Here is a 13,189-nt window from a genome sequence, read left to right on the forward strand (position 1 = left end):
GGCAGTGGTGCTGTGGTGCTGTGGGGCTGGGTGGCTCCAGAACAGTGGTAATTATTATGGTCGCCCCACTGGCCCCCACTTGAGGGCGCAGCTATGGGACTATCTAAACAATTTTATCATCAACTGGAGCAGCGAGAAGCGTTTTCAGTCTCTGTCTGGCGTTCGAGCGCGTTGGAAGTGTCAGAGAGGATTTGTGGATTTGCGGCCAAAGTAGATTGTAGTGCGTATACTTAATATTAATATAATACTTTAGTTAGTGACACAGTTGAGATTAGGCAGCAATGGATTTGCGCGTGAGCTTCAGTGACAAGTTGAAACTGGGCGCCAAGTGAGTAGTGCAAAGTTCAGAAGCGTGCTGAACCGATGAGTCATCGTGACTGCTCACTCTCTCTCTCTCTCGCTTTACAGGGTGATTGGCCATAAGGTGGTGCAGTACAAGCTGGGCACGGGTCACACCAAGGAGCTGGCCACCAAATATGGCCAGTTGAAGGGTCAGCAGCGCCGGACAGTCTACGATGGCAAGCCGTACTACTCCTTCGAGGGCATTCCCTTTGCCCAGCCGCCGGTGGGTGAGCTGCGCTTCCGTGCGCCACAACCGCCGAGCTCGTGGCAGGGAGTCCGGGATTGCACCTATGCCCGGGAGAAGCCCATGCAGAGGAACTCCATAACCGCCGCTGCCGAAGGATCCGAGGATTGCCTGTACCTCAATGTCTATGCCAAAAGGCTGGAGTCCCCGAAACCACTGCCCGTCATGGTCTGGATCTTTGGTGGAGGCTTCCAGGTGGGCGCAGCCTCGCGGGAACTCTATGGACCCGATTACTTTATGAAGCACGATGTCCTGCTGGTGACCATCAACTATCGCGTGGGCGCCCTGGGCTTCCTGAGTCTGAAGGACAAGGCGCTCAGGATACCGGGAAATGCGGGTCTGAAGGATCAGATCCAGGCACTGCGTTGGGTCAAGGAGAACATAGCCAGTTTCAATGGCGATCCCGAAAACGTAACCGTATTCGGCGAATCGGCTGGCGGCGCTTCCACGCACATCCTCATGCAAACGGAGCAGGCCAGAGGACTGTTCCATCGCGCCATCGTGCAATCCGGTTCGGCATTGTGCGCCTGGGCCACGCAACCGGATCGCAAGTGGCCACAGAGATTGGGCAAGGAACTGGGCTATGCCGGCGATTTGGAGAGCGAAAAGGAGCTGTTGGAGTTCTTCCAGCAGATCCCAGCCAGCAAGTTGGCCCAGTACTGCAATGAGATCGTGACGCAGGAGGAGCAGCGCGACTACGAGATCCTGGCCTTTGCCCCGGTTATCGAGCCATATGTTGGCGAGGATTGTGTGATCCCCAAGTCGCAGCAGGAGCAGCTGTCCAGCGCCTGGGGCAATTCCATTCCACTGATCATTGGCGGCACCTCGTTCGAAGGACTCTTTTCGTATCGCACCACCTTGGATGATCCGCTCTACATGCTGAGTGCCTTCGAGGCCATAATACCCAAACAGGTTCGCGATGCCATCGACAAGGATGAGCTGGCGGAGATGGTGCGCAAGCTGAAGAAGTCCTACTTCGACGATCCCGAACGGGCCAGCATGGAGCTCTACGAGTGCCTCCACATGCTGAGCATCAAGAACTTCTGGCACGACATCCATCGCACCTTGCTCGCCCGCCTGGCCTATGCCACCAACTTGCCCACGTATCTGTATCGCTTCGATATGGATTCGTCACACTTCAATCACTATCGCATCCTGAAGTGCGGCAAGAAGGTGCGGGGTGTGTGCCACGCGGATGACCTTTCCTACTTGTTCTATGGCGTACTCTCCAGTAAGCTGGACAAGAATACGCCCGAATACCGCACCATTGAGCGACTGGTGGGCATGTGGACATCATTCGCCAGCACCGGCGATCCCAACTGCGAGATTATCGCACCGGTCAAGTGGGATCCACTGCGTCCGGGTGGCGTGGAACACTGCCTCAACATCGCCGATGGCCTGGAGTTCATTGCGCTGCCGGAGAGCAAACAGTTTCTGGTGTGGGACAGCTTCTATACCAGGGAAAGCCTCTACTAAAGAGTCTAAATCTATCTATAAGCTTTATATCCTTTTTGGTTTGCATCTCTGAAACTTCAGGAGTCTCTTAAACATTTACCTGCCTAATAAATACTTTTGAATTTATTAGAATTTAATTAGCGTCTGATATCATTTGCTTAAAGCGCCGAGCATTTGTTTTCCCAAAAATTCTGACACAAGAATTGACCCATAAAAATAAGCCCACACCACGAATAATTTGCTTAATTTATGCTCATGCATTTTATTTCCTTTTTATGACCACGCTTTTCGTTTCGGAATTGATTTCGCAGCCAGTTTTATCTGGATCTAGTGTCTGGGTCGTGTTTGCGTTTGCGTTTTCCTTTCTTTTATTGACTTTTGGGCAAAATGCCAGGAAATTCTTCGGTTTGGGAGCCAAGGGAATTCCGCAGGTCATTGTTGTCAATCTTATGATTCGTTCTGCTTTGCGGTGCTGTTCTATTTTTTCAGCCCATTTACGAGCTCATAAATTTATGAAATGTTTAAATAACAATTAAATTTTCAAGGAATTTCGCCACTTTTTATGGGCATTCACAGGAACTGAAAACCTTAGTGTGAGCATTTTCGAATGCCAAGACAAGCATAAATTTCAGGTTAAATATTTTCTATATAAAGTATTGGTTTAATCAAACGGAAATGAAACTTCCCTGCTGATATAATTAGCTTGAAATAAATGTTGATTTCCAAACGAGTCTTAATGAGTTGAACCAATTCGCATAGGCCTCTGTGCATTTTCCGATTCTAGAGGGTATCGGAATCGATTTGTTTATACAATTGTTTATAGCTTATCTAGATATAGTTTATGGCTTTGGTTTATTTCGGTGCTGGCAGCGAGCCAGACCAACGGATCGATTGAAATTTTCTTATTTCGTTCATTATTTGATTTTGTTTGGCTGCGCTGGCCGTGCTTTAAATACATTTTGAGCATAAATATTTAAATTGCTTTTCGCACTTTTCGCTGAATGGCAAATGTGGTGGGTGGAAGGGAGGTTAGGAAAATGGGTGGGGGGGGAGGTGCGGAAAATATGCGTAGGCTCGTTTTGGTGCGGCTTGCATTTCTGGCAGCTGGCCAACGGAGAGTTTCCATGGTTTACTGGGTTAAATTTAATTAATTTGTCTCGTCGCCCCGACCCAGCGCCACTATGATTTTCCCAGTTTGATTATTTATTCATCCGGCATTTCCCTGAATAGGCTGGACACAGTGGACACTGGACGGTGGACAGTGTGCAGTGTACAGTGGACACACCTCTCACGCTCCATTCCGCAATGCAGCATTTGCCATTTTATTTGCCTTTATTTATTTATTTATTGTTTCGTGGGCATTCAGTTTTTTTCCCTTCGCTTATTTTCGCTTGGGCTTTACTTTTTCCAGCGAAATTTACACAATTCCAATTAATGGCATTTAATTATTTATCCGGCATTTTACACATCGCATTTCCCCGCTTCTCCCCCCGAAAGGCGGCAGCGTCTCGTCTCACCAGCTGTGAATTTTGCATTTTTATGGCATGATGCAAATTTCAGCTCGGCTCTGAATTTAAAATTCAAATTGTTTTGCTTTCGTGCCGAGGGCAGGCGGTTGCGGTGGGTGGCAATGGGTGGCGGTGGGTGGTGATGGGTGGGTAATTATGGGTGGTGGGGTTATGGAGCTGTGGGCACTCAGACTTAACAAATTAATTTCCATTTGTGGGTTCGGTTGCGTGTGAGTGGTGGCAACCGCATTACATCAAATGAAGTTACTTGAGATATATTATTAAAAAACTAAATTACCAAATCAATCGAAACCAATACTTAAATGAAGTATCGCCTTCAATGAATGCGCATCGTGAATCACTCGACAAATGCTAAGCACACTGACACCAACTTTCGTGCCCCAATCTCCGCGAGCACCAATGCTCCACCGAGCACTATCATCAATGAGCGAAACCAGGGCGATGTCTCAAATTTATAAATACATTTTCGCATTCAGAAATAAAATCGAAAGACAAATAAATAAAAGAGAAAAAGGGAGAAAAAATAAGAGGCGACAGCGAAATAAAACGAAAGAAGCGAAATAATCGCGGAAAGCTATTAAAATTTAATCAGAAACACAAGCGACCCTGCGGTCAAAATTCCCACAACATTCGCCGCCTTTACGAGCGCCGTCTGCTCCCCCGTGTGATCCCAACGACCCCAGCCCCCGAACCCCTCCCCAACCCGCTGGTGAGGATGAAGATAATGCCCTCTTGCGAGGGGGCAGTAGAAGGGAGCAGGGGGATGCTCTATGGAGCATATATACGCATATATATGCGAGTGGAGGCTGCGACGACGACGACGACGACGACCCCACTGATTAATCGTTCGCACAGTGGAGAGCCTTACAGTCCCGGGTCAATCTGCATGGCGCCAACATCATCATGATCATCGTTATGGCCACCACCATCATACCCATCCTCATCTACATTCCCATTCCCATCCACATCCCCGTTCCCAATGGATGGCGTGGCCATATTTTTGTTTATTTTGATTCGTGCGACGCGAAAAACTGCTCTCGTAAATTTGTTTCGCCTCTTGTATTTCATTTTCTTTTTTTTTTTCGTATTTTGTTGCCAATGTTTGGTTTTGCTTTTGCATTTCCACTTCCACTTCCTTTCTACGCAGCTACCACCCAAAAGCATTTTTATTGAATTCCATTATTTATGCCAGAGCGAACAATATTGAAATTTTCACCAAATATTTTGCAAAGCTCTGGCATGCACATACGTATTTGCCAGCATCCATAAACATTTCTATTTGCATATTCAAACATTTCATGGCGAACATACGAATATTTTGTAGGGCCAAACTGATGAAGAGCCTCTGGGTTGAGTTGCTTGTCCACAGGACTTTAGTTTAACCATTTGGTTGAAAGCTTATGAGGCATAACTGTTTCGCTGTTAACTCGCAAAGTGTGAAAACTAAGCAGAGTTTAGATGATTTTCCAAGCTGCATTTAGCTGTCATGCATCTCAAGTTACAAACAACACTTCTTCAATCCCTTAACTCGACTTCCATTGCCAGTCAATTCAAGGCGATATATTAATTGGATATGGATATGGGTGCCCGCTGGCGACACCGGATGAATCCGCTCCATATGCATGTATGCGAATGAGAAAGTCATGTATTTGCATTGCAAACTCACCTGGTGGACATGCCACTGCTGCATGAGGTCCTCGTAGCAGGGCATACAGGCCTGGATCATGCCGCGTGGATCCTTGGGACGCGAACGTGCCGGACGCGGATGCTGCTCGTTGAAGAGGGGGAAGTAGGGCACAGAGGGTCCGGGTCTGCCCGTTTCGCGGGGCTTCACTGTGCTCAGCTCGATGAGGCTACCACGGCGCTGCTCATCGCCGCACACGTAGCACACCTCGGTGATGGAGTTCTTGTCCGGCATGGACAGGTCCAGGATGCCCACCTCCGCTGGCGGTTGACTTGGCTGCGCGACGGATGCAGTGCTGCCAGCATGCCGCGGTGCTGGCGGAGCACTGGAATTGGACGAGTTGCGCAGATCCAGCACGGTGGCATTGTCATCTTCCAGCGTCGATGGAGCACGTGCGCCCAGTGGACCGCTGCCAGGTGAAGGCAAGGCACCATAGGGATTGCCCTTGTAGTGGGCCGACTCCACTGCTCCGCCGGCAGCGTTCACCTGCTGCTGCAGCAAGTGATAGGCAGCCGTCTGCTGCTGCAGCTGCTGGTACTGGGCGGGATGATAGGGCGCCTGTCCTTGGTAGCCAGTGGGCGGTGCCGGGCTCAGCTTGAACTTCTGCTGCGCATAGCCGGCGGATTTCATGGCCGGCGGTTCGCTGGGCGGTCGCGATATGGGCGAGGCCACGGGCATGTCCCGCGATTGCGGCCTGCTCAGGTATCTGTTGTGGTTGCTCGACGGCGTTGAATTCCTGGGATAGAACTCCCCGCCACCCACACCAACACCACCAGCACCACCAACGCCACCGCCACCGGCAGCACTGGGATTTGGCGAGGGTGAGGCATTCCTGGAGGTACTGTGTTGGTGGTGTGACTGCTGCTGCGGCGAGTAGTGGCGTGCCAGGGCGTAGGGATCTCCATGCCCCTCCACCAGGCCATTCTGGGTGAGATGCTCGGCACTCAGACCGAGCACCTGAGCGGCATACTCGCTCTGTGTGGCCACATCGGCACCTATGTAGCCCTTGCCGTCCACCCGCTTCATGTGGTAGATGCGCTGCAGCAGTGGCTTCTTCTGCCGCTCATAGGCATCCCACTGCTCGTTCAACGAGCGAAAGCAGAGCATGCAGGCCCACACGTACTCCTGGCCCGGTGCCACACCAGCCACGCCATTCGGCGGCTCATGGCGCTCCAGAAATGGGAAATACGACTCCGAAGGACGCTCGGCATTGTGGCGAATCCTCAGGGGCTGCGGCTCAAAGCTGCCATGTCCGCCGCACACAAAACATATGGTCATGGCCACATGATGGTTATCGGGCGGGGCCGAGGCTCTGCCCGTCGACTTGGCGCCTTGGACTTGGTAATGCTGAGCGGGATGCGGCTGATAGCCAAAGTGGTACTGCTCGCCCGGCGTCCGGCTGCTCCGATGGGCGGCTGCTCCGGGCGAGGGCATCAGCTCCATGGGCGGATAGGGCTGCTTGGTGGCTTGGAGTGTACCAGGCGCCGAGGCCGGAGAGCTTGGATTCGGCGTGGTTGCTGGCTCGGATTGCTGGCTGCCACCGCGAAGTTCATTTTTGATGTACGCCTTCGCCTTTTCCATAGTATAAGCAGCTGCAATAGAGAGATGGGTATTATTTATTATGAGAACTTTAATGAATATCTTTAATATTAAATACATTGAATTACTAGTTGGAAGAGGTTGATTCTGGTGCCAACCTGCCTCCAGTTGGTGATTGAAAATTCGCCGCTCGTTAAGCGAGCGATTGCCGTTGGTGATAGCCCAGTGGAGCAGAGGTCTCGCGATAACCCGCATCACACTGCGATCATGATCTCTGAGCTCTGTGGGCATCGATGTGGGAAGTGTATACTTCTGCTTCTGCTTCGATGTGGTAGGAAGGGAGGAGTGTGGAAAAGTGTGTGTGATTTGCATGTTAAAGTGATGCGACGATTTGTCGGACGTTGCTTCTTGTTTGCGAGTCGCAGTGATTTCATTTTTTGATTTCATTTGATTCGATTCGATCTCTCTCTCGCATTTGTTTTCATTAATGTGTATGTAAATTTCAGACATGTGACGCAAGTCGGCCACTCGAAAGATCAGCAGAGTATACAGAGTATACGGCCTCCTGATAACGAGCGGAACGGAAAGAAAAATCGCTGGGTTTGCTCCCCCCGCCATGCGATTTAGCAACTTTTTTGCACTTCAGAGTTCCAGATATATCCGGTCGAATGCCTGGCTAAATATATCGGCTATTTGTTTATGCCACGGACCAGATTCGAATGGTGCTAATTCGCTTTATCAAGTACATACTATACCAACAGTATACCCCAGTATAGTATACTCTAGTATAGATTCGCTAAACAATTTTGTGCTGCCCTCGTTTAGCGATTCCCATCATCATGTTGATGGCAGATGGCAACAACAGTTGAGCAAAGTGCGCTATTTTGCAAGTGGATTGTTTTTTAATTCAACATTATGCAATCATAATATTTACTCCACTAATTAAATGCTTTATTATTTATTTACGAAAATGCGTGCGCTTTGCCAGCAGCAGTAATTTCGAGTGACCATAATAAAGTTGCATATAATGTAAACAGCGGCATGCAAAACGGAAGTTTTTCCTTTCACATTGCAATTATTTTTAATTTATTTATGCGCATTATATTGATTTTTTTTCGACTCGCCTGCATTTGCAGCATTGTTTTTTCCTATTTTTTTTTTTTGTTTCGCTAGTGGGAAAATGCAGTTTGGAGCGCTGATATTTTGTATTTTTCCCCCATTTTTCTGGTGCCAGCTTTTAAGAGTTGTTAGCTGGGTTTTTGTTTGTTTTCCAGTGTGAGGGCTGTACAGTGGCGGTTAAGATAATAGTAGTAAGCAGTACTAAATAAGTTGAATATTAAAAAAAGGTTCCAATTTACACATGTTAAATGTGTTGTTTTGGGAATAATCATGCTTGGTATTTAAATTCTGTGAAACTTATTATACATTTTATTATTAGAAACCTTCTCCTATTAAGCTGACCGCAAACGTCTCAGTGTGTTTTTCCCTAGTTTTTCCCAGTGCCTGCACTTGAACATTGTTGCTTTTGTTGCCGCCCCTGTTTTTCCACCCCGTGCAGTTGTTTTTAAAAGTTTTTGTTTCTCCTCCCAGCAGCCCAACAGCCCATCAGCCCAGAGGAACATTTTTATGGCCCCCATGTCCTTGCCTTTGTGTTTTTGAGGGCGTGGCACAGCCCGAGAACAAGTGAAATAGAAAAGCCCCGTTTTTTTTCTTTAAAGTTTTTCCCCCAAATGCGGAAAATGCTCAGCTTTAACCATTGAACTCCCGCTTATCGTCGATGTTCTTGGCTGTATTTTCTCGTTCTCCCCTTTTTGTGCAGTTGTGCTATAGTTCTATAGTTATAGTTATATGTTAGCTGTGGCGGAAGTTGCATACAATAACAATAACAAAACGCGTGCAGGAACATTGGAAAAGTTTTGGGAGGTGGTGGGGTGGGTTTGGGTTGCTCATGGAAAACGAAAAAGTTGCGTTGTTCGGAAAAGTTTTTAGCGTAGTTGGGAAATTCTTTTCGTTCGCTCTGCTCTCGATTATGTGTCGAGTTCTTTTTTGCGAGTTTCTGCTGTAGAGCTGGCAAAAGTGAGTTAAGGTGCTTAAGTTTTGCCGTCTTTATTGTTCGTCGCTTTTTATCTATTCTTTGCTAGTCTGTGCCAGTTTTCCTTCATTTCCCAAACTGGGAAAACTGAGCGCCGCGGGAAGCGCACTGCATTAAAGGGGCAAAAATAGGCAACAAAATTAGTAAAGAAATAACGGAGTGAAATATGAAATATGAAATTGCAGCGAGCCAAGCAGCAAGCAAGCTGTGCATATTGCAACGGTTGCTCATAACTCACGTTTTCCACAACTTTTGGCTTTGACGCAATTGAAGTTGCCAGGGAAATTGAATTTTATTTAAAATTTGCATTGGCCAAACAAGATGGAAAACGGATGGAAAACACAGCGCTAACAAAAGCAGCAACATAAATCCTGTCCGAGATGCAGAAACAAAAAATAGCACTGCAAAATGACAGAAAATGGAATTTATTAAATAGCATTCCGCGCAATAAACTCTTGCTGCACCAAAAACACCGAACACTGCCACAAAAATCCACACACACACACACACACACACACACACACACACGATCGCATAATCAAATAAAACAACTTGGACATGCAATTTTATGGCAGGACGTCTGGTTCCTTTGGGGCACCCCGCTCCCTTCCCTTTTTCCCTCTTCCCACTAGTTCAGCGTAAACAGACGCAAAAACAATGGGGAATGAGAATAAAAGGGAGCTTTGGGGGTATCGAAGTTAGGAATACCCTATTGGAGTTGCATCTATCATCTGTGCGTTGTGAGTTCTGAAGAACATTCTATGCAGATCGAAACAAAGAGTGTATCAATTCATTTGAAGTGTTTCCAAGTATGCCCTTCTACAAACTACAGAATCCTAATCGATGTTATAAGTCCAACTGCAAGGGTATCCAAAAAGGGGATTATAGCCAGAGGGGAAACAGCAAAAAGACCGCTCAACATTTTTTCCATTAAGGGCGCCCCCCCAAAAAAAAAAAAAAAACCGGACAGCTAAAAGGGGAAAAGGGATTTGCGGATGTTTCAGGTTTTGGGACCTGCTGCATTCTGCACTCAAATGAAACCAAGTGGAGCCGAATAAAAAGGTTAAATTAATAACCGTAGTCGCTCTTTAAAGTTCAAACCAAATGCGACCAACAAAGAAGCAATCTGTATGTACAATATGTGGCTGTGCGAAATGCATATTAAATTATTGCATAAATCATCGCTTTTATTTCGAGTTTTGTTGTATGTTTGTTTGTCATCATGAGGTTTGTTTTTGCTTTTGTTTGCTGCAAAAGGCGAGCGCCTCATTAAATTACCATTTTAATGATTATTTCATCAGTTGGACAAATAAAATAATATTTTGTGCGCTGCAGCCAATCAGTTGATAATGATATTTTAGCATTTGGCTTTAAAACCGTATAGGGATATCGAGTTTATATATTTTTGTGGCATGTATGAATTTAATTTCTCATTTAATTTTCTTTCTCCTGGGCTTTAAGTAGTTTTCCTAGACTCTATTAGGAATTTCCCTTTCAAAACATGACTACTATCTAGCCCCAGTTTGTATCGCATTTTCATCCATAAAAAACTTGTTACTTTCGTCACTTAAAAAGCGTTAATATCTGTGAGATTTGCATTTAAGGTAGAGCATTTGAAATTCCCCGTTCGCCATTTTCATCCGATATTTGTGATGGAAAGCAAAGGCAGCGAATGAAACCAAATTGTCTGCGCTGAATTGATTTAAATTAATTGAATTTTGAAGCGAACCGGTAACTGGTAATCGGTAACTGATAACCGGTTTCAACCGATTGAAGGCGAACTCGAACCGTTCAATTGAGCAAACGGTTATTCGAATGTTTTTCAACTAACTGATGTCAGTTAAAATGGCCTGATTGTTCCGATACTGACCTGTGCTCCGGGTGCTTCGGCCTATTCCAGTTGACTCCGATTAATCCAACTCATGTGCTCGTTTTTCCCGTTGAATTATTGGGCGGAAGTTGGGGGATTTGAGGGGAATTAAAGCCGATTTGGGCGGATCGAAGGGATTTAACTTCGGTACAAACACATTTGGTTACAGGCACTTTTCTAGACTTTTCTACACTTTTCTTGATTTTCCTTGGCGTTTCTCGCTGTTTCTTTTTGGCTATCACTCGTCTTATTCTAAATTTCTTCACTTGCTTTTGAAGCTATTAAGAGCACTGGTGGATTTTCAAATTTTGAACTGAGCAATTCTGGCATTATTCATGGTTTTCCATGTTCAGCTAATTAAGATAGTGTTTTGAATTTATGTTTTCGCTCAACCTAAACAATCTAAAAAGAATTTATTTTATTTTTATTAATTTGATGTATTATGATAAATCACATCTTTATGTTTCGAACTTATAAATATGTTTATATTCATTAATTGACACTTTTTTTTAATATTTAAATGCGTGTAACTGCGATATGTATGTGCTTAATTTGAAATTTTAAGGGGTATCATTTGATGCGGATCACTCTCGTTTTCTGCCAGTGCATTCCGATCGCATTGTAAACATTTTTACGGCAACAAGAACAACAAACTGCGTTTCATTGCCACAGTGGTGGTCTCTGCGGCGACGTCGGCAGCGACGTTGACGTCGGCTGCGAAAGGCGACACCATTTCACCGGCGACTATTTGCAGCTAGTGCGAGCGAGACGGTCGACGGCGATCGCACAATCACACACACACACACGCATAGGCTGCAACTGTTGCAGCAGCAAGAGCAACAACAACAACAAGACGGCTTAATAGCGAGTATTTTGTACGATTTTTTTGCGACCTTGGAACCGTTAGCTTTCGAAGCTGAACTCTTGGACTGTTAAGTTGGCTGCCGTTTTAACACCTTAATAGCGCTTATCCAATTGTTTGCCTTTTGCTTTTGTTGCTTGTTGCTGCAGTCGCTGCCGCTGCCGCTGTCGCTGCCACTGTCGCTGCACTGCCTCTGCCGGCGTCAGCTGCTCGCCTGCTACATGTGTGTGTGTGTGTCCGTGTGTTCGTGAGCGTTTCCGTTTGTTTTGTGTTGTGCCTTTTAATTTGGCGTGTTTTTATTTTAGCGCCCACCGTGCAATTGCAATATTTACGGATTAATCGCGGGCCGTTGAGCTGCGAGTGTGCGGTTTTAAAGCGATTTTTAGCGCGGAGTTGGATCGGCGGAGACGACGGAACAGCGATATATAATTGCAGCAGTGGCAAGAAGAAGAGCCGACCAGCAGTGGCGGCCAGTGTGTGCACACCGCGGCGCAGAATTGCCACCTGGCCCGGCGGCGTTGCCACATCGCTGCATTTCAACGGGTGATTGTCGGCGGTGGAAGAAGAAGAGCGCAGCATCAGCTGTTGCTCATTGGCGGCTCAAATTGAGTTACGTGCTAACGCGTTTGTGGCGGCAGTGGGCGCGCAATTCAAAAATGTAAATTTCCTATTAAAATAAAGTTGGATTTTAGGATTTACTAGTGATTCCGATTAAACAAACAGTAGACGTTAGCTTCACACCTCAACCCAAAATCCACTGTAGCAGCAATAATTAAGTCTGAATCATGAACTCAATAGTGATTTTTATTCTTCCGCTTTTTTTGGGTAAGTAATTTATTTATTTAAGCAGGAAACTATTAACTCATTTTCATCACAGGCTTGGGATTCGGATTTGGGTCGCCTTTTTCCAACGAGCTTACTTCGAAAATGGCAGCGCCAAATAGAACGTTGAATATCAAAACCGAAGAATTCCAGCTGCAGATCATAAAAAGTCCTTTGGTTCGGCAGAAGTTTCCGAAAAACTTAATCCGTCTCATAAGAAATGTGGACACGGATAACCGGGGAAAGAACGAGTCCCAGCACTCCACACAAAGTCCAGAAATGGGCTACTTGAAGCTGATTGTGTTTCTCATCGAGCACATTTGCAGATTGATTGGACTCATTGCATAAAGTTCATAGGGATTTCACACACAAATTTTTCAGCTGTGAGGAATTTTAAGGCGCTCAGAAATAAGAAAATGAAAGGAGCAGTTGATGAAGTGGTGATGATTTCAAATGAGAGGAACTTGATGAGTTTTTTTTTGTGGGTCAAGAACATTTATTTCGAATTCAGTTTTCATTTAACGAAAGCGGAAATGAAGTATTAAAACTGATAAATCCAGAGAAAAAGTTCAACTGAAGACAAGAGGAAAAGAAGATTTGCTTTCCAAATAAAAAACAACAGATAAGAAGTTACATTTAAGGTTTTTTCATTGGTTTCTTTTATATGTATATATATATATGTGTATATATATATATGTATGTATAGTATATATAGTATAACATTGTTAACATCTATTATTGACTATGTAA

General features: G+C 45.7%; 3 protein-coding genes across 6 annotated transcripts in view; 2 read left to right on the forward strand and 1 right to left on the reverse strand.

Moving 5' to 3' along the window:
- Nucleotides 1–12,108, reverse strand: part of LOC6531277 (zinc finger CCCH domain-containing protein 18) — a 67,105-nt gene extending 54,997 nt beyond the window's left edge. The window contains exons 1-3 of one of the 4 annotated variants that reach the window (XM_015195741.3): nucleotides 11,930–12,097; nucleotides 10,756–11,157; nucleotides 5,237–6,846 (exon numbers count right to left, since the gene is read on the reverse strand). In XM_015195741.3, the coding sequence (XP_015051227.1) occupies nucleotides 5,237–6,835 (1,599 nt within the window). In that variant the 5' untranslated portion in view covers nucleotides 6,836–6,846; nucleotides 10,756–11,157; nucleotides 11,930–12,097. Of the gene's footprint in view, nucleotides 1–5,236; nucleotides 6,847–10,755; nucleotides 11,158–11,929 lie in introns of all 4 variants that reach the window. The other 3 variants (XM_015195740.2, XM_002092050.4, XM_039372299.2) reach the window with 3 other exon arrangements.
- LOC6531278 (esterase B1) lies at nucleotides 19–2,178 on the forward strand. The gene is made up of 3 exons (XM_002092051.4): nucleotides 19–220; nucleotides 276–328; nucleotides 409–2,178. Exons 2-3 carry the CDS (start codon nucleotides 282–284, stop codon nucleotides 2,060–2,062), a joined length of 1,701 nt encoding a protein of 566 aa, XP_002092087.2. The 5' UTR covers nucleotides 19–220; nucleotides 276–281; the 3' UTR covers nucleotides 2,063–2,178.
- Nucleotides 12,109–12,304: 196 nt separating the features above from the next.
- LOC6531279 lies at nucleotides 12,305–13,072 on the forward strand. The gene is made up of 2 exons (XM_002092052.3): nucleotides 12,305–12,442; nucleotides 12,495–13,072. Exons 1-2 carry the CDS (start codon nucleotides 12,403–12,405, stop codon nucleotides 12,785–12,787), a joined length of 333 nt encoding a protein of 110 aa, XP_002092088.1. The 5' UTR covers nucleotides 12,305–12,402; the 3' UTR covers nucleotides 12,788–13,072.
- The last annotated feature ends 117 nt before the right edge of the window (nucleotides 13,073–13,189 follow it).

The sequence above is a fragment of the Drosophila yakuba genome, chromosome 2R (genome assembly GCF_016746365.2).
Source record: "Drosophila yakuba strain Tai18E2 chromosome 2R, Prin_Dyak_Tai18E2_2.1, whole genome shotgun sequence".
NCBI classification, from domain to species: Eukaryota; Metazoa; Arthropoda; class Insecta; order Diptera; family Drosophilidae; genus Drosophila; species Drosophila yakuba.

Coding starts and splice junctions, on each gene's coding strand:
- LOC6531278 (XM_002092051.4), top strand. CDS start 282: ATGGATTTGCGCGTGAGCTTCAGTGACAAGTTGAAACTGGGCGCCAA. Junction 329..408: donor AAGTTGAAACTGGGCGCCAA/GTGAGTAGTGCA, acceptor CTCGCTTTACAG/GGTGATTGGCCATAAGGTGG.
- LOC6531279 (XM_002092052.3), top strand. CDS start 12,403: ATGAACTCAATAGTGATTTTTATTCTTCCGCTTTTTTTGG. Junction 12,443..12,494: donor TATTCTTCCGCTTTTTTTGG/GTAAGTAATTTA, acceptor TTTTCATCACAG/GCTTGGGATTCGGATTTGGG.